At 44.9% G+C, this 21,425-nt stretch overlaps 1 protein-coding gene across 15 annotated transcripts in view; it reads right to left on the minus strand.

Moving 5' to 3' along the window:
- The window catches only part of ptprt (protein tyrosine phosphatase receptor type T), a 120,926-nt gene that overhangs the window by 47,849 nt on the left and 51,652 nt on the right, over nucleotides 1-21,425 (minus strand). For 9 of the 15 annotated variants that reach the window (XM_061784113.1, XM_061784112.1, XM_061784125.1 and 6 more), the window contains exons 12-17: nucleotides 18,344-18,545; nucleotides 15,305-15,407; nucleotides 11,929-12,205; nucleotides 11,242-11,278; nucleotides 8,325-8,381; nucleotides 409-544 (exon numbers count right to left, since the gene is read on the minus strand). In XM_061784113.1, coding sequence (XP_061640097.1) covers nucleotides 409-544; nucleotides 8,325-8,381; nucleotides 11,242-11,278; nucleotides 11,929-12,205; nucleotides 15,305-15,407; nucleotides 18,344-18,545 — 812 coding nt within the window. The remainder of the gene's footprint in view (nucleotides 1-408; nucleotides 545-8,324; nucleotides 8,382-11,241; nucleotides 11,279-11,928; nucleotides 12,206-15,304; nucleotides 15,408-18,343; nucleotides 18,546-21,425) is intronic. The other 6 variants (XM_061784124.1, XM_061784121.1, XM_061784123.1 and 3 more) reach the window with 2 other exon arrangements.

Raw genomic sequence — 21,425 nt, forward strand, 5'->3', positions numbered from 1 at the left:
GATATTCAGAAACGGATTTGAGGTGCTTCGATTTCACTTTGATTTTTATCGATCAGACTTCTGCGCAATGGCGGCGTAGAGCGGACGCCCCGCAACCGGACGGTCGGCGGTTCGTATCCTGAGCGCATGTCGCCGTCGTGGAGACACTTCACCCGCATTCCCTACCAACGAACTGCTCGGATGTTGAGCGGCGGTCGGAGGGGCCGTACATTTTCATTCATGACTTAAGTCATTTTGATTTTCCTGCATTTAAGGGCCGTGTGTCATCGTTCAAACTGCGCAGTAGATCATTTGAATATAAAAAAAATGTACATTTTGCATGAATTCAATTCAATTGTATTATATACAATATATATATATATATATATTTGTTTTTGTTTTTTTTCCCGTGTGTGGAGGCGGACCAACCTGCGCTTGAAGGTGAGCACGAGGCCGAGGAAGATGACGATGAACATGAGGATGCCGGTGATCACGCCCGCCAACTTCACCGTGCCGTCCACGGGTTTTTCCGGCTCCACGGCGTCCGAGTCCTGGGTGGAGGCGCCTATGCGGGAAACACACACACACACGCGCACGCACACACAGTCAGGGGGGGGGGGGGGGGGGTGGAATCAAAAGTCAGGTGGCTCACACATAAACGTCAAACACGCATGGTGGAGAAGATGCTGTCCAACACATTCGTATGAAAGCATGCAGGGAGGTGAACGTCATGCAACACGACTTGCATTCAGCAACATGAAATTTGCGAGAAGTGTATCATGAGTGGACCTCCCAAAAAGTCTGGAGGAGTCATGCCCAAACAGGCACAGGAAGTCTTCCATTTTGGCTAGCAAGCGGACATTTGACGTCCATTTGCAGGGTGCCTTGGAATTGTTCTGAAAATGTAACTTTGCGCCATGAAATTCAGCAGACCCACAAAAATGTTTCAAGAATCACGCAGGAAGTCTGCCATTTTTGTTTGGAGCACACACACATACACATTCCAGGGGTATGTGTTTTTGGAAAGGTTTTGAAAAAGCCAGTTCCGCTTAGCAATCTATCATCTGTCTATCATCAGTAGATCCACGAAAAAGTCCCAAGGAACGGAACATCTCCCATTGCACTACAAAAGGGCCGCTTCAGGCGTATGCGCCGTGTCATCAATGTCGAGCCGCTCGCTCATGTTATTGAATGAGGAGGTGTTTCTAAACTTTTGACTCAAGATAAACGGCGCAACGGAGATTTGTGATTGACAGGCGATTTCCCCCGGAGCGGTAAATGGACTCCTGTTTCCGAGCGACCGCGAGCGGGAAAAGCGAGATGGAAAATAGATGTTGGCATAAATGGAAAGAATGGAAAAGCTTTTCGCATTTTTACTGCCGTCCAAATCAATCGAATGCCTTAAAGCGTTTGATGACATTGGCGGCGCGATAAAAAGCAGCCCGCGTGGCCTCGTGACCCTGCGTTCGGGAACGCTACAAATTCAATCAGAACAACTAGAAAATAATGATCATCCGCCAACAACCACATTTAAAGAGAAACATGTTGTCAATGGCGTGCGAGGGGGGGGGGGGGCGGGGGGCAAACGGGGCATCCGCCTGGGTGGGCATCTGGCTAGTGCTAGTGCTAACGGTCGGACGTAAACACGCCGCCGTTCCGTCGAATCATGCTGTAAAGATTCGGTGCGGGTGAAGTCATTTAATTACAGGAAGTTAGCACCCGGCCGACTGGTTAGCACATCTGCCTCACAATTCTGAGGACCGGGGTTCGAATCCCGACCCCGCTTGTGTGGAGTTTGCATGTTCTCCCGTGCCTCGGTGGCTTTTCTCCGGGTACTCCGGGTTCCTCCCACATCCCAAAAACATGCACGGTAGGTTCATTGAAGACTCTAAATTGCCCGTAGGTGTGAACTGTTGTTTGTTTCTGTGTGCCCTGCGATTGGCTGGCGACCAGTTCGGAGTGTACCCCGCCTCTCGCCCGAAGATAGCTGGCATCGGCTCCAGCACGCCCGCGACCCGCGTGAGGATAAAGCGGTACAGTGACTCGCTGATCTGTGATCGGCCCCAAAAATCCTGATCGTGTAAAGCCTAGGTGGATGTAGATTTTGTTGTCGTGGAGTTACTGTTGTGTATACGAATTTGGCTTTTGTGCGTCCTTTTTGCTGTTGTATTTGCTTTTTTCTATACTGTTTTATTCATTTATGTTTTGCTGGTAACGGCAAGACGTGACGAGCGGCGCGTTTGTCATTACGGGAGCGCCCGCGGTGAGTTCCCGCACTTCCGTGTGGTCCCTGCCCGCCTAATCGCGGCGAGAGCTTCATCAAAACGCCATCATCGTGCCCCATCGTGCCCCTGTAGTTTCATCATGTCGTGTAGTTTCATCATCCTCCCCGCAGGCGTCCGCCGCTGCGAGCGCGAGCTGACACATTAGCGCCCGACCTCCATTTGTCCACACTTGACCGCGTTGGGCAGTTCAACGCGTCAGGCGGTGGAAGGAGAGCATCTGCTAACCACTTCATTGGACCACTGGAGTTGATATTTTGCTATATGTTAGCATAGCAATGGTTAGCATGATAGCATTTTATCCATTCTAATTATATATAATATGTCAAATCCTAATTGAACTTAATTTAGGTCTGGTATTCACATAAGGATTTTTCCAATTCTTATTTTTTTATGTGGCGCAGAACTTATCCACCCATCCATTTTCCGAGCCGCTTCTCCTCACGCGGGTCGCGGGCGTGCTGGAGCCTATCCCAGCTATCATCGGGCAGGAGGCGGGGTTACACCCTGAACCTGTTGCCAGCCAATTGCAGGGCACACAGAAACAAACAACCATTCGCACTCGCAGTCACACCTATGGGCAATTTACATGAGTAGCTTATCACCACTAGGGTGTGACTGTGGAGTGAATGAATAATACGTGAAAATGTAAAGCATCTTTCAGTCCCTTGAAAGGAGCTATATGTCAAATTCATTATCAGGATTATTATTCTTGTGTGTGGTGTGCGCTGATAATCTCAACACAGAACACCACACACATAAGGATTCTGTTCCACCACTGATCTAGAATCCAGTCCTCAAAGAAACACGAAGAACAAACACAACGGCCGTAGCGTTATGTTGCGCCGGGCAGGAGGGTTGACGATTGGTTGATGTCATCACTAAAAAGACGTCAAATCCTAATTGATTCTAATTTAGCACTTTTGGTTCTCAGGTTGCTTTCTGTTGCTTTGTTAGCATAGCCACTAATATAATCTTAGCATCACAAAGGTTAGCATGTTAGCATTTTATCTAGTTTCATTTGAAAAAGGGCAAGGTGTCAAATCCTTATCAACATGTCTTGTCATTTTTTAGTGTCATGTTGGCTGTTTTTTCTTTACATTAGCAGGCCCTCTGTTAGCATGTTAGCATTTGCCAATTCTCATTAGATATACTACCCCACTGAAGGGCAAGATTTCACCTCCTCATCCTCCTGCCCTAGCTCGTTTTGTACTCAGGTTGCTATCTTGCGACATGTTAGCATAGCAACTGTTAGCATGTTACCATTCGGGGCTTCTGAGGCGCGGGATGTTTCAGAACGGACTGTACACGAGGAGTACACGCAGGTCGTTAGCATAATAGCTGTTAGCATGCTACTGTAGCTGTTAGCACGGTGACAACTTCGGTTTTGGCTGGACTTTTGTTCAAGTTTATTGTTATCTATTATTTATGATGAAAAAGAATTAGGTTTTTAAAATAATTTCATAATAATATTTCATATTTGTCTACATTCTGAATACATGATAGATTGTACCGAGTAAAAACATGAACGCATGACTTAATAGTGTTTTTGCATCTGTAACCACGACAACAACCACAAGCGTTGAATTCATCATCCGGAGTGTAGGTGTTGTTCCTGCGCATATTTATTTTTATACATTTGCGGACTTTCCTTTTTATTTTCCCCTCTCTTTGTTTATCCCGCTCTCTCAGACTGCATGATGAAGCGATCCGGGGGGAATTAAACCTAAAACCGCAGATATTAAAAAGTTAATCTCATCCAAACACACAAGATTGATTCTTCTTGCACTGGCCTCGAATGAGATATTAGGTGCATCTTTATTTGACGCGAGTGCGTGTGAGTGTGTGTGTGCGTGTGTGCGTGCGTGCGTGCGTGTGTTTGTTTGTTGACTATGCTGAACATGTTTGTAATATCCCGCCAGAAGAATGCCTGTATAAACACAACGGGTCATATATTATTGAGTATTTATTCAAACATATGTTGACTGTACATACATAAATTGCTTCCAATTTAATGCAACTCAAGTGTGTGCGTGTGTGTGTGTGTGTGTGTTATACAAGTGAAATGCTGTGTGTTTATTTTACATGGGCGTGGGGGGTGCCTCCTGTATGGTTTAGCGTTAGCATGACCGAGTGTGTTTAACAGGATTACTAATCTGAACGATGCTCCGTGTGTGTGTGTGTGTGCGTGCGTGCATGCTTGCGTGTGTGTACTTCAAGGATTCCGACATGTATTGTGCGCCTGTATACATTTGTAAGCACCGAATATTTGGTGAGTCTCTCATCCGTCTTTGTGAGTCGGCTGTGTGAGCGTGAATTGTAGCTTTAGTAAAGTTCAAAAATGTCTGTTACACAAATGAATCGCATCGCATTCACGCTAAACATAATTAGCGGTACAGAAAATGAATGGATAATTAGTCAACCCTATTGCATCGTAATTGGAGTGAATCGTATTGTAACGTTACCCTAATAGCAAAATTACCCGTTATTTTTGACTTACTGTCACAATATTGATAAAAATACTAAAATGCTTGCTAAAAATTGTGCTTTTTTTTTTTTTTTTTAGATGCGAGTGGATTGTCAGTCCTCTCGGCCATGGTCATCTCCAAATGTTCAATCAAGGCAACTGGACTCTTCTTACTTGTTGAATTTGTTGTTTTTTTGCTTCTATTCTGAAAATATTCAAAAATGACTTGAGCAATAATGTTATTAGGCACGTTATCATAATTGGAGTGAGTTGTATCATATTGTAATTGGAGTGAATCATATCACTCTGTGATTGGATGAATCGAACTATGAATCATATTGTAATTGGGTTGTATCGTATCGCATCGTAATTACAGTCAATCCTATCGCAATGTAGTTGGAGTGAATCGTAATGGATCATAATAGTGAATTCTATTTTATTGTCTATGGAGTGAATCATATGACACCGTATTTAGAGTAAATCACTATGTATCTTAACTTGAGTGAATCATATTGTAATCGGAGTGAATCATATTGTATGATACGATAATTGGAGTGAATCGTGTATCATATCGTATATGGAGTGAATCATATCTTTATCACAGTGAGTCATATTGCCTTATAATTGGAGTGAATCATATTGTATTAAATGATTTGTGAAGTGACTTGTATGGTTTTATAATTGGAGTGAATCGTACTGTATAATGGTAAGTGAATCACATTGCCTTGTGATGGGAATTGTAGTCAATTATTTTACATTGAAATTGGTGTGAATCATTTTTCATCATAATTGGAGTGAATCATATTGTAATCGGAGTGGGTTCTTTGACCTCATAATAGGAATATATACTGCATTGCTATTGGAGGAATCATTGGAGTGAATCGTAATGTATTTACATTATACAGTATTTGGAATCAATCATATTGTAATTGGTTTGAATCATTTTCCTTTGTATTTGGAGTGAATCAGTTTACTTTGGAAATGGAGTGAATCATATTTGTAACTGGAGTGAATCTTTTCACATCATAATTAGAGTCAATTGTGTCACGTTGTAACTGGAGTGAATCCTTTCACCTCGTAATTGGGAGTAAATCGTATTGCAATTGGAGTGAATATTACATGATAGTTGGAGTGAATTATTTCACATCGGTGTTGAAGTAAATCGTATCGTATCATGTTTTGGGTTAATCTTGTTGTATCCATCATATCGCATTCTAAATATAGCGAATCACATGGTATCGTCATTTTGGTGAATTTTATGACAATGGTATCTATCGTATGCGTCGTCATTTTCAGTTTGTCCTGCGTTTTGTCTTAACGTCCAGGTTTTGTTTGTGTGCGTTTGACACAGATGGAGCTTCAGCGATGCTTCGGATGTCTCGGCTCTTTGACTCGTCTTGTATTTTCGTCACGACGGCTCACATAACCGCCGGCACCTTATTGCATCAGCGCCTCCGACCGCAACAATTACGGGCAACCTCGCCTCTAATGGAAATGTGCATTGAAAGTGACATCTCACACGCACTCAGACACACACATTCACTCACACGCACACACTTTTCTTTCATGAAGAATCTACAACCAGTCATTTCCAATTACGATTGAGCAGTGCTAGCGTCATTAACTGCAGCGAGAACCCTATTGATTTCTCGACTAACAACAGACAAATGTCAAATTGCAATGTAACTGGTCCCTTTCGGGTCACTGGTCGCATGATAATCGGACTGAATCCATTTTAGTTGCATAGTATTTGTAGCGAATCATATCACATTGTAATTGAAGTGAATCCTGTCAAATCAGAATCACAATAAATGATATCGTATTGCATCGTAATCGGAGTGAATCCAATTGTATCACATTGGAGTATATCGTACCACATTGGAATCTGAACGATTGAATCTGCTAATATGAGTTGAGTGACTCAAATGAAATTGTATTGAAGTGAGTTGTTTCAGATGCTAATTGGAGTGAATCGAATCACATTAGGATCGCAATATAGTAATATCGTACTGAAATTGTAATTGAAGTGAATCCTATTGCATCACACTATCATTGGAGTATATCATCACATTAGAATCAGAGTGAATCGTATCAATTTGTAATTGGATTGAATTGCATGACATTGGAATCTTAACGAATAAAATAGTATTGCATAAAAACTGGAGTGAATCCAGTTCCATGAATTGAGTGTCTCAAATCAAATCGTTTTGAAGTGAGTTGTGTCACATCGTAATTGGAGTCAATCATATCATGATAGAATAATAACTTTAATAACTATTTATATATACACCTCGAAGAATGGGAATGAATTATATCATATTGCATCGCAATTTCAGTGACTCATGTTTTTAGAATCCAAATGAATCATACGGCATTGCATCCTAAGTGGAGTCAATCGTATCGCATTGAAATCAGAATTGTATTGTATCGTTGTGGGAACAAGTCAAATTCAGTCGTAATTGCCATCAATTCTATTATGTAACGTTATTTTGTTTTATCGCATTGTCAGTGGTGTGAATAGCATCAATTTGGAAATTTGACTTGTATCACTGTGGCAGTGAATCGAATCCAATCGTAATTGTCGTCAATCGTATCGGATCGTTATTGCTGTGAATCTTATTGTATCACATTGTCAGTCGTGTGAATTTGACCAATTTGTAAATGGAGTGAATCATATCTTGTGGAAATTGCACTCGTATCGTATCGTATCGTATCGTTGTGGGAATGAATCAAATCCAATCGTAATTGGCGTCAATTGTATCATAAATGGAGAGAATCATATTGTATCACACTTGCAGTAGAGTCAATCCTAACAACTTAAATCGGAGTGGATTGTATTTTTTCACATCAGAACATTGAAATCCAATCGGATAATAAGATTTTTCATCACGAGTGAATCGTTTTGCATATTTGCAATCAGACTGACTCTTATTGTAATTGGAGTAAATCGTATCAATTTGTAATTGGACCGACTCACGTCACATTACATCGTAATTAGAGTCAATCATATTCTGCGATAGTGTATTTGGAGTCATCCGTGAAGTGCGTGTGCATTCACATATGCAATACAAATATTAGATTGAAAAAAAATAATCATACAGCCAGCCACACTGAAAGCAGACAAGTATGGAAAACCCATTTGAGCATTTTCTGCACTAGTCTAGATCCTTGATATCCAGCTTCAGCTCCATGTACTAGTATACTCTTTGTCCTCATTAGGAAGACAATTCAGCACCCTAGTCCAGGGGTGTCCAAAGTCTGCCCCGGGGCCATTTGTGGTCAGCTGCACATTTGTCATTGGCCTACCGCAATGGCATAAAAGCATGGCGTATGGCACAAAAGCTCAGGCGGATTTCCGTCGACAAGCACACGAATGCAGCATGACGGCCATGGCCGGGAAACAGCACACGTGCACCAAACCAAATCAAAGTCAACGATGAGGTCATGAAGATGAGGGAGGAGGGGTGCCAGGTGGGTGCGAGGGGGTTTGTCAAACATGAGTCAGGGTTTTTGGGGGTTTTTTTCATGTGTTGACGACGACGGTGATTGTGTGATGATACGGGAAGCAAATACTCTGCCTGTAAAGCAATAATCACCTTCGCTTGGGATGACTAGAATGTACGGCGTGGTTATTTGTCCCCTACCTATCACCACTAAGGACCACCAGGGCCGCACGTCCCACCGCCGGCGAGCGTGAGAGGGGGGAGAAAGAAAAAAAAAAACAACACAAACAAACAAAAAAAAGGAAAGAGGAAGAAAGAAGAAAAATCGTCTAAGAAAAAAGGCGCATTGGACAACATTGAGATCAACAAACGTGGAGAAGGAAGAGAAAGGCCAAAAGGTGCGTCGGGCGGGTGCCGGGATGTTTGCCGCTTGATGGAGGCTTGGGAAACACATTCATTGAAGGAAAAAGCATGAACAAGGACAAGATGGTGGTGGTGGTGGGGGGGGGGGGGATCGAATAAAACTTTGTGGCTCGTTGCTACACCATCAAATTGAACGTAAAAGCAAATGGTAACCTCGACATTGAACGCCTCACGAAGGCAGACTACAACTATAAATACGAAAGTCGCTAAATTCGATCATTAGCGCCTTCCGTCATTTTTTCGTGAAAATTCAGCCCTCGAAGCTAGTTTGACTTGGCAACATAAAATTTGGTAGAAATATCAATCATGAGAAGTCTTGCTACAAAAAACACAAGGCATCTGCTCTTTTGCTTTGACGATACCGTTTTAGCCGTCATTTTTGGGGATCCTAGCCTCCTGGAATTGTTGTTGAAAAGTTTTGCACGTGAAGCCAGTTTGACTTAGCATCACAAACTTTGACCCACAAAAAACGTCTTAAGAAGCCAAGGCCCGAAAGACATAGCAAGTCTGCCGTTTTAGATTGGGTTAGAGAACCGCCGTCATTGAAGGATATTGAGGGGGTCCTTGGTGAAAATTTCCCCCAATAATGTAATAACCTATAACGCTATTGGCTGGTTACTATGTTATTGGCCTGGTAAAAAAAAAAAAAAAAAAAAAAATCTTCGTAAATGTAACAACTGAGCCCGTAACGTAATAATATACTAATATCACTGTATTGAATGTTTTATTTTTCGATATGAGAAGTGTGACAATGTATACTCTCTCTCTGTCTGTGTCTGTCTCTCGCTCTCCATGGATTTGCCCTCTTGAACTCGATGTCTACTCGTCCTGTGTGCTGCTCCTCAGCCTTTCAAACGATCTCCAAAGGTAGTGGACATTATCGGTTCAAGACTTTGATTACGTTATGGGCCCGTTACATTTTTTAAAAGGGCAAATGTATTACGTTATGGGTTCTACAAGGCGTTTATATGGAGCATTTCTTTTTTTCTTCGGTTGGGGCTTGTAACCCGATTCTAATCGGTGTCATTGACGTCACCATCGACATCGTTATCGACATCATCTCTAATCAGCTCCGTCGCTGTCATTTTTCTAATCGTTGTCCTCATCGTCACTGTCATCATCATCATCATCATCATTGTTGTCGTTACTGGGGTCGTCATCATCATTATCGTCATCTTCGTCGTAATCGTCAGTCAGCTTCATCGTCGTCACCATCGTCATCATTTGTCATTTGAAGAGTTGCACAATGTGATGCATTGCACAGCCAGCCACAGAGTTGAACGTAACACACGCACGCACGCACACGCACACAAAGACAAGAAACAACAAAATCCTGTTTGATTGACAGGTCGGAGCAGGTGGTGCAAGGAGAGTAAAATAACGCTGAGTCATCAAATCATGCAGGATAGGGTTGATCAAGGTGGGTGGGCGGTAGGAGAGATTGGTGTGTGCGTGTGTGTGTGTGCGCGCGTGTTTGAATTAGCACCTGAGAAGCACAATGTCCACCTGTGGCCAAAAGTATTTGGACAAGACTTTTTTGCCTTCATTCATCGTTCTGGATTTCAAATAGTACAACCTGAATGTGACCTTAAAACCTTAACCTTGGCTTGCAACCCTGCCCCCTTGTTTGGAACGCTAAGCCTGGCTTGGACTCCAATTTTGAAATCACTACTTGAAACCCTAAGCCTTCATTTTCAACTCTAGCTTGCAACTTGAACCCTGACTTGGAACTCGGGCTGCATGATTATGGCCAAAATAATCATCACGGTTATTTTGATCAATATTGTTGATCACCATTATTAATCCCAATTATTCCTCGTGTTAGAGAACATTTTTTTATTTTTATTGCACTACTTTTTAACAAACAATATGGAACCGCTTTCAGTTCAAAATGAAACTTTAAATAAGAATAAATGATAGATAATAATACAAAATAAATGTACTCCCAAAAATTGCCTTAATCCAGGCTTGAAACCCTAATGCTGTCAAGAAATTTGAATTTAAAACCTGCAATTTGCAACCCCAAATTTTGTTTAAAACTCCAACCTTGTTTTAAAGCCCTAATTTGAAACCCTGAAGCCTATTTTGAAACCCTAATTCAAAACCTTACCTTGAAACCCTAACAGCAATGTAAAACACAACCCCTGCTTTAAACCCAACTTTGAAACTGTAATTTGAAACCCTTAATTTTGCCTTAAACTCTAACGCTGCCTTGGAACCTTCATTTGAAATCCAGTCTCGAAACCCTAATCCTAGTTTGAAAGCCGTGAAACTAAAACTCGCCAAATGTTGACAATTAGCATTCTGGAATGACAAGGAGAATAGCTCAATTTTCCAGTGACATAACAATTGAACAAATTAAACAGTATAAATTTTTTTTTTTATACATTTAATACACAGTAAATGTAAGAAAATGTTCTTTCAAAAAAATCCTTTGGCGTCACTCAAGTGTGGAGTTGATGAATGTCACTCAATTGTTTGGATTGTGAAGGCATCGAGAGGTGCAAATTCGATGAACGTCAGCATCCAAATACTGTTGGACACAAGTGTACATGCTACGCTAGCATTACTAGCATTAGCACCGCAGCCTTTTTGAACAAAACGAAAACAAAAGCAAAAAAATCAAGACGTGGAAGGACGCTCGTACCTTTGTTAGCCAGGCACACGCAGTTGATTTTGGTTTCCTGCAACCGAAAGACAGCAGAGTCAGCGTTGAGGTCACATTTCGATCATAATAAAAAATAATAATACAAAAACATTCTAGAGAGAAAATCATTAATGATGCAAAAATGGCAACGAAGGAGGGCGATGGATAGCAGCGGCACACTTCTACTTTCCTCACTCTAGTATGTTCCGTTAGGGCTGTTTTATATTGAATACAGAGTCAGCTGTCTGCTTTTATTCCCAAGTAACTTCCTGATGCGTTTGTGCTCCCAACCATCCCTGGTTTGCGCCTCCTGGAAAGTTCGGAAAATGCAGCCCTCGAAATAAAGTTGGACTTAGCATGATGAGATTTGGTAGACATGTTCATCATGAGCAGACCCACAAAAAAGTCTCAAGAAGCCACGGCCCAAAGGACACAGGAAGTCGGTCGTTGCCGTTTGAAACCGACATCTTATGCCTAATTTGCTCCACTACACCCAAAAAAAAATGTCGTTTAATTGAGCATGATGAAATTTGGTAGACATGTTCATCATGAGTACACCCACCATAAGGTCCCCAGAAGCCATGGCTGAAAAGAAAGAAGAAGTCTGCCATCTTGGTTTGAAGTGGCCATTTTATGGTTGACGTACTTAAGAAAGTGGCCGCCGAGTACATTGCAGACAGGACTTACCCCATTGGCTCTGCTGAGGGCCTGGAAGTAGATGCTGTAGCTCTTGGCGGGGGACAGCGGCGGGTTGGAGAAGCCTCCGTAGCTCTTGTTGTCGCCCACCGTGAACGGCTGGGCCGCCGGCAGATTGGAAGGCGGCAGCTCGGCCGCCATGTAGTACGGCGAGTTGGAGGCGGAGGCGTTGCGGAAGCTGAAGGGCGCGGCGAAGCACTCGGGCTTGTCGGAGGCGGCCCGCCGGGACTTGGACTTGCGCTCCTCCTTGACCACCAGCTGGTAGGAACTAAGCACATCACACGCCAGGGGATTACGCCACTTTTCAACAAGTTCAATTGAAAATGGTGCTTTCCAGTTCAAACCTGTTCTGTTCACTTTCACTGAAATCAAATCCAATCAAAAGTTTTACTTCAATAACATTTTCACCCCAAACTATGATTTTATTTTATGGTAGTTACCTCAGTCACTGATGGTGGAGCGGTGCACTCGCCTGACTTTGGTGCGGGCAGCGTGGGATCAGTTCCCACTCAGTGACGGTGGGAATGTGAGTGCGAATGGTCGTCCGTGTCTATATGTGCCCTGCGACTGACTGGCGACCAGTTCGGGGCGTAGTCCGCCTTTCGCCCGAAGTCAGCTGGGATAGGCAAAGGGAGTGAATCGCAACCCTGACTCGTATCCCAGCGCAACGGAAGTCAATCGCGTCCACTCGTAATCACAGTGAATGGAGGGAATTGTATCTAATCGTAATCGGAGTGAATCGAATCCAGGATCCGCGCGACCTACTTCAAAACGGCATGCGGCAAAACGGGTCGAAAGCGCTTCCTCCCGCTTCGGGTGAACGGAAAAGGGAGCCGTGACAAAGCCGCTGTGGGAACTTGTTTACATTTAAATGTTTACAATGTTCTTTTTAACACCACATAGCCACCGTAGACGATAATATTCGATGTTTAGGCTTCCTTCCTGTTTACATACATCATATCATATTTGTATGAATAAATGCTATTCGCGTATTTAACTTTTGTCCGAGGGCACCAACCATAAAGAAAACACAATTTGAGCAAGGTCGGCTTCAAGCAATCGTATCATCAACCCCAGTCGTGCGCCTTAGCATAGCATACACAGGAAGTCAGCTATCCCGTTTTCCGGTTTGGGTCGCATGACGTTCCGCATATGGCGGCTTGAATCAAATCGAAAATCCATTCCGTCTTCTCGGAACATAATTGGAGTGAAGTTAATTGAAGTAAATCATAAATGAAGTGAGTCGTATCGGATCGTAGTCGGACTGAATCTAGTAGAATCAAATTACGAATCTTATCTTTCCGTAATCGCCGTGTATTTGAAACTAAGTCACTTAACGACGTTACATGATAATAGGAGAGACTTCGATCAAATCGCATTGGAGTGAATCACATCGTACATCACATCTTTATACCTAAATGTCTGCTATTGCGAGATGTATGCACATCCCCCACTTTGCTGCCTCCCGATTGGCTGAGGGCTCTTAAGAGGCGTCCCTCCGCAATTACCTCCCTCACAAAGCCATCACGCATTACAAGCAATTAGGCAAATGTGCGTTTGCGTGGACCAATCCCGTCCGGCCCGCTTTCATTAAGACGTAAATTGCTGATGACCAGAACATGAGGCGGGTCGGCCTTCTTCGCTTTTGCTCTTTTGTTGCTGAAAGATCCGTTTTCAAAGCCCCTCCGCTCCCTCCGCCGGGGAGCGTGGTTGCCTCCCCGACTAAATCAAAGCTGGGAAAATCCAATGAAAGGAAATGAGCGGCGCCGCGCCGCGCCCGCACCCCTTCTGTCTTTGCTGGAATTTATCTGAGTAATTAGAGCGCAGGTCTCCTCCACGTTACAAAGACTCAAAATCGTATTTCAGGTAAACCGGGAGGGTTAGCAAGAGGGATTTACACAAATAAGTCAGAAAAACTACAAGATGAGTACTGGGCAAAGTTGCAAGTGAGCTTGTGCTTTGGCCTTTCAAAGTGAGTGAACTGAAGAGCTCCCTGCTGACGATTCCCCGTCACCACTTAATGGATTCAATGTTAAGGTCATCCGTTCATTCAAATATAACAACACGCTGGTGAAAATGGGTTGAGTTATCAGACGTGTGTGAAGAAAAAAGCAACCAACCAACCTAGCCCAACCCTACTAATGTAAACCTAACCCTTAATAGTAAGACACTAACCCAATCAATCTAAACCTAAAGCCCTAACCCTGTTCACTTAACCATAAAACCCTAACCCTACAAACCCAACCCAAAGCCAAACCCCTAAACCTAACCACTCGCACAAGCCCTAACGCTAACATCTAACCCTGTCCCTTGTATTAAAGGGGGAAGGGTGTGCGTGAAAGAGGACGCTAAAGACACGCCCCCAGTAGGTATATAGTTCCGGTATGTGCATCGGTTCGGCTAAGGACCCCCGAAAATGGCACCTACGAAGAGATACGCTTACGAAGCGCAGTTGGAACTGCGAGCTATCAGTTACGCGGAGGAACACGGGAATCGAGCAGCCGCGAGAGAATTCGAGATCAACGAATCCACGGTTCGCAAGCGGAGGAAGCAGGAAAACGCCGGCGACGAGACCGACTCCGACAATGACGAGAGGGAACCCGGCGTGTTTGATGGAGAACTTGCCCAGCTGTTCATTTGGGATACAGAAGATGAGGACTTTGATGGATTGGTGGATGAGGATTGATCCCAAAAATAACGTGAGTACATTGTTAAATACTTCAATAAAGTACAACCGAACTCAGTTTTGCTCCCGCTGGCTTTTTAATAGCGTATGTTTTAGCGTGCCTGCGCCCAATAATGCGGTGCGCCTTACGTATGTGTTAAATACAGAAATAATCCACGACTAAACTCACAGATCATACCCTCGCAAAAACATAGCTCTCCAAGTACCACCATCATAACCGACATCGGAATGCCGTACGTAGAATTCATTTCTAAGGCAGGACATGAAAACTGCTACGATTCATTCCAATGTTTTGCCAAAAAAACAGTTTACTGATTAAATGCAAATGAATTGGACTTGAAAGTGAAATACAACTGAACTGCACCATTCTTAGCCCACGTAGCACTAGTAGGACGTCGACCACACCTCGAGAATCGCTGCTCTAACCCTGCTAAAATAACCTATCCCTAACCCCAAAATAACTCCTAACCCAAGCCTACAATTGAACTCAAAGCATCAATCACAAAGACACTAACTGCCTACGCTAATCCTAAGAGTACTAACCAAACCTGAAACCTAAGCTGACCCTAACCCAACTCACTTGACCCTCAACCCAAACCGCCATCTTCTGATTCTATCCCCCCATCTCACTAGCCTGAGTCCAAAACTACAAGAAAAAGAAAAGGTTTGATTTGAAATTACCTGATGGGCGCCCCCCGCGACTTGGCGGGCTTAAGGAGCACCGTAATGGTGGACTCGGTCTCGTTGAGAGGCGCTTCGGACTCGTACTCGGGCATCACGGGGGCTGAGGGCGAAGACAACAACAGGGGCGTCACAATTCTGCAAAGCTAACCGCTAATAATCTTATGTGACACTGACGGAAGACCCGTGGCTCGCAACACTTTTGGTTTTGAAGGTCGCAAAAACATCAACATTTGCTGTGGCATTTAAGTGATTAACACCCTACCCCCAACCTGCGTCGCTCCAACAGCTTTAATTGAAACCTCTTTATCTTCACGCTCCCGAGGGAGATCAACAAGACGGGCGACGGCGTGACATTTGAAGCCAGCTGTCGCCGGCCGTCAGTATGAAAAAAAGAAGCATTTTGGTCCCTGCTTCTTTTGTCGCTTGCTGCCCCTTGGCAACGCGTCGCAGGGGATGACGGACGACCGGAAAGGTCTTGAGCTAAAGTGAAAGCCCAGGCTGCTACATGTGAGCAATAAGGTGATTAGACCGGCTGTAGCAGTATGTGGCTTAACCCCGCAGTCCTAACTCACTAAGGCCTGGTACACACACACGCACATCTTTCAAGACGGTTTATCTGTTACAGACCACACACATGAAGATACAAAATGGGGCATGTAACAGTTTTGGTCAGATTGCGTGTCGTGCGCGCCATAATCTCAACACGGAGCACCAGAACACATCAAGACGCCGATGTTACGCCGTTAATCTAGAATCCAGCGAGAGGCGGGGCACACCCTGAACTGGTCGCCGGGCCAATCGCAGGGCACACACAAACAAACAACCATTCCCACTTACGGGCAATTTAGAGTCTCCAATCAACCTAGCACGCAAAGCGGAGTGCCCGGAGAAAAGCCACGCAGGCACGGGGAGAACATGCAAACTCCACACAGGCGGGGCCGGGGATTGAACACCGGTCCTCAGAACTGCGAGGCAGACGCTCTAACCGGTCGTCCACCGTGCCGCTGCAAAATAAGGATATTTTGGTTCTTATTTACGGCAGAAGTGAAGTCGCTTTTTGGTTGGGGAGGGGGCAACATCGGAACAAATGATCTTTATGTGTGTACCAGGCCGCAAGTCTGTCATGAGCGTAAGCCCTAAATCGCTGTCGCCTTAACCTTTGAACCCAGATGATGTCTCCAAATGGCGGACCGAGGCACGGTCTCATGCCAACGCAGTCAACTGCCGTGAAATCAAGATCCTGGTATTTGAAGTGTTGTCCTTAAGTAGGACGCTGCCACAGACTGCAGACGACGCAGCTACGAAGCCCAAGTCGTGACCGCGTGGCCATAATGAGCCAATCAAAACGTTTGTTTAGCCAAAGACAACCTTTGCAACCTGGATCACGCACGAGGCCACAATGCGGCGCCTATTTCCTGCGAAGCAAAGCAAACCTCGACCATTTGTGTTGGGCTTCAAGCGCCACAATGGAGTTTGTTTTTTTTCTTCTTCAGCTGGCATAGAAAAGTTACCGCGTTGCTTTTATTGCGCTGACATTTGTGAGGTGGCTGACAATCACACAATAAAAGTCAGGATAAAAATGGAACAGGATAGAGAACACACAGAAAGAAAGAAACAAACAAAAGCAATAATAATAAAAAAAAAACAAAAACAAAAAAAAACAATATCACAAGATGAGGTCAGCCCACAATTTGGACAACAACAAAAAGTCACAGTCAAAATCTACCTACTAAAAATGCTCTTTTTTTTTTTTTTTTTGTCTTGAGAGTTTGTTGTCACATTTCTGTGGGGCCAATTCAATATCACTCGTGCACTCACTGTAGTCGTCTCGCCACGCTGCACCATTTGCATATCTGTTATATCATGCCAGATTAGCATCTGCCCCATTTGCACACTGCACTGACTGAGGAGTATCTGCAACATTTGCACAATCGACATTGTCCCAGATGATCGCGCTACTCGTCGCTTTAAACCGCATGCACCCGTTGAAGTCTCGGCGCCCTGTGCACGATGGTCATTGCGAGATTAGTCATTCGAACTGCTCGAAGTGCTAGAGGACTCTGCATCTTTTTGCACAATTGTCACAGGAAAAAACAAATGTACCGCCATTACCAGATAACTAGCAACCCTTTATTGCTCAGTGACTGTTTTTGTTTTTGTTGTTGTTGTTGTCAATGTCTTTATGTCTCCAAAGTGTTCTCTGTCAATTGTCGTACTCGAGCGGCTCCAACTACCGGAGACAAATTCCTTGTGTGTTTTTTTGGACATACTTGGCAAAATAAAGATGATACGGATGCGCAGAAGTTGGGAGTTTCTTGCATAACGACTTGAGTCATCAGTTCCATATTTTGTGCCAAGTCATTAAACTGCACCAACATGCTCCACCCACGCGCAATGACAAAAACTTTTTTTTTGCATCACCCAGTTGTCTAGTAGACGTGCTTCAAATTTGATGGCAACCAGAACAAATCTCAAGATTCAAGTTTGTCTTTGCACGACAGCTGGAAATGGCCAAAGTCAACGTAAAACGGACCCAAATGGCAGCATTCTTGTGTCTTTTCAGGCATGGCTTCCTGACAACCTTCTGCGGGTTAACTCACGGCAATTTCAAACTGGCTTTGGCGGCTGAATGAAAACAACAAAAATCCAGGAGGAGTTTGCCTTGGAAGGATTTGGAAATAGCCAAATTGAGCCTCACATGGCCGCTTGGAATCCAAACGGCTGACTTTGCAGGCACGGCTTCTTGAGACTTTTTCTCCTGTCGTGAAAGCCATGCCGACCAAATATCGTGTCATCATCCACTGATACTGTTGTCAAGGGCTTAAGTCTTCACACACAAAACAAAACAAAAATGTAGAAGTCTGTCTTTGAAAGACTCGTGGAAATAGCCAAAATCAGCATCAAATGGACACTTGAAACTCTTTTGGCGTCTCCTCATGATGGACATGTCTACCAAATTAGGCATGTGCCGAAGTCAAACTGGTTTGGGGAGCCGAATTTTCGAAAACGACTCATGACGCACGGCGGTGGTCTTACCTGCTATCTTGGTGGTGATGCGGGTGGTGACGGGTGGGCCGGCCCCCTTGCTGGTGGAGGCTTTGAGGCTGAAGAAATAGGTGGTGCCCGGGTGGAGGGCCACAAACAGGTGGTGGGTCTCATTGGTGGGCTTGGTCACCTTTCCCCACTGGGTGGTCAGGTCGGCGCTGGGGTCCAGAGAGCTCAGGCCCTTGTAAGTAATCTGGAGGTGGACAACAATGGAAACTCAAGTCAAACATTTGATTGGGATTGCGACCAACTTTTTGGCTCACTTGCATCACAGTGCTACGCTAGAAAAATGGTAGAGCACCTGACATGCAGCGCCGGGAATTTTCCATCTTTTTCATCTTGTTGTTTTGTGGGAATTTACTTTGGTGGACTTGAAGTTGAGTGTAGTATCAGAGGCAGAAGAATGGCGACATTACTTTAACCTGAATCCTACCCCAAACTGCTAAGGTTTCTTTATTCTAACCTTTGTTTCTCCTGGTAAGGCAATTGAGAACAGATAATCCGTTGCAATGCTGACCTGGCAGAGGTTTAGATTTGGATAGGAGTTAGGGCAGGGTTTATGTTTTGAGGATTAGGATTACCCTATCCCGATCTCTAATCCTACCCCCAATTTAAAACCCTAACACTGTAACCCTAACTCTGTTCCGCAACCCTATCCCAAACCCCAATCTCTAACACCCAACCCCTTGCATTCTAACCTTCGCCACCTCTCACCCAAACCTCAAATCCTAAACCTCACTCATAAACCCTCACCCTTATTTCTAACCCCTAACCATAATCTAACCTAGTCCCAACCCCTAACCCTAATCCCCAATCGATATCCCTACCCCAAACCTACTTTCTAATTCTTACCCAAAACAAGAAACTCCCTACCTTTACTCCTAAACAAATATCTGATTCTGGTCTGATCACCTGTGTGGTAGCACCCCGTGGCAGACTGACACAGCCACAAAAGCGGCAGATGTGCTTCACTAAAGCTCCTGTCAAAAAAGAACTGGCAGAGTGCAGCCGCCTCTACCGACACCGCGTAGCGTGCGCGGGCAGTTCAATGTCAGCCTCCAAGTCGGTCGGGTACAAAGTGAGTGCGGAGGCAAGGTGGGAACAACAAGCACAACAAAAGACACACACGTGACTCATCCGAAACATTTCCGCACACCAGCGCACACCTACACGGCGGGCGGTCAGCAGAAAAATCAGGTCTTGGTGAAGCAGCATGCGGCTACAAGCAAACAAGTGTAAATCTGTCATCACCGGAGGGTGCAAAGACATCGAAGAAAGTGACAAAGGCCTAGAGAGACGCACAACTCACTTTGTAACGACTCAAAACAACGAGGCGCTCTAGGCGGCCACGGCAGTACGAAGCCCGTGTCCAAAAACTGGACTTTTGAAAGTGTTTTTTGTTTTTTTACCTCTCTCTTCCGCCTACTCTCTATCATGTGCAAGCACTTATGGCCAACAACAAGGCGATCTAAAGCGGGCAAACCAGCACAAAGCCCCTGTCACCTTTGACTTAAAAAAAAATGTTCTTCTGCCTCGTCTCCGTGACGTGCGTGCGCTCCCACGGCCAACAGTCTTTTCTACCTTCGCTCCGTGATGTCACGGCCGACAACGAGGCGCTCGGAAACGGCCGTGCTAGCGCAAAGCCCTGCTCCGAAGGCTGGCTGTGACATTGGACTTTTAAAAATCCATGACGTGCGTGCACTCATGGCCAACAACGAGGCGCTCTAAACGGCCACAAGATCGTCCCAAAGCTCGCCGTCATGTCTGACTTTACATTAAAAGAATTGACCTCTCTCTCCCGCCTTCTCCCCGTGACGTGTGCGCAGTGACGGTTGACAACGAGGCGCTCTAGAGCTGGCAAGCTAGCTGACTACACACAAGTTTAAAAGAGACACAGGCGCATCTCCACTCCCGGTTTGAGGTTATTTCTGGCGTTCCTAATGTTGCGGCCGCTACCTTCCCCTGCGATCGGCCGTGGCCATCGCTCGCTCGCGTGTAAAATAATCGCAGTCAGTACAGATGACATTTTCAAAAGTCATCCGCCAGGCCTTGGCGGAGGTCATCCTGGCTCTGAATCGATGCACCCCTGCTGCTTTCTATTCTTACACATAAAAACAATACGCTTTCATCTCCTTTTCTTGGCATTTAACTCCCGCTCCGCTAAACAAGTCGACGCCTCTCGGGATAAAACCTTTCGCTGATAAAAAGCCAGGAAGCGGCGCTACGCACACCGGGCCGAGCCAAAGGGGTCGATACGCATTTACGTCGCCGAAAGGCCGGCGCAATCAAACATCATCTGCCGCGTCTTTCGCAATTTTGGATTGCTTTTTCTTCGGCTTTTCACCCACGACGGCGAGCAGAGAGACGAAAATGGCACTTAACGGCGGCGGGGCGCGGCACTTCTACGCCAACGTCCGAGCGCACTGCAGTGACGTGCCAAACACAATTAGGCTTGACACGATCAGGATTTTTGGGGCCCATCACCGATCAGCAAGTTTTAAAAATCTGATCACAAGATGGAGCAACGTGTCCATTTACATGACTTTTTATTGTATATACAGTGGCTACGGAAAGTATTCAGACCCCCTTAAATGTTTCCCTCTTTTTTATATTGCAGCCATTTTTCTAAAATCATTGAAGTACATTTTTTTCCTCATCAATGTACACACAGCAGCCCATATTGACAGAAAAAAAACGGAATTGTTGAAATTTTTGCAGATTTATTAAAAAAGAAAAATTGAAATATCACACATCCCTAAAATAGCGCTCCTTCTTCAGCTTGACGGCATCCCTCGCCGTTGGTGTCCACCAACCGGTTCGGGGATTGCCTTACGGCCACAGCTCCGGTCGGCCGCCTCGGCAATGGAGGCGCGGAACACGGTCTGCTCGGACTCGATGTCCCTCGCCTCCCCCGGAACGTGAGCGAAGTTCTGTGGGAGGTGGGAGTCGAAACTCCTTCTGCCAGGCGTTTCCAGAAGACCCTCGCAATACGTCCGGGCCTGCCACGTCGGACCGGCGTCTTCCCCCACCTTCGGAGCTAACTCACCACCAGGTGGTGATCGGTTGACAGCCC

The sequence above is a fragment of the Phyllopteryx taeniolatus genome, chromosome 9 (assembly GCF_024500385.1).
Source record: "Phyllopteryx taeniolatus isolate TA_2022b chromosome 9, UOR_Ptae_1.2, whole genome shotgun sequence".
NCBI lineage: Eukaryota > Metazoa > Chordata > Actinopteri > Syngnathiformes > Syngnathidae > Phyllopteryx > Phyllopteryx taeniolatus.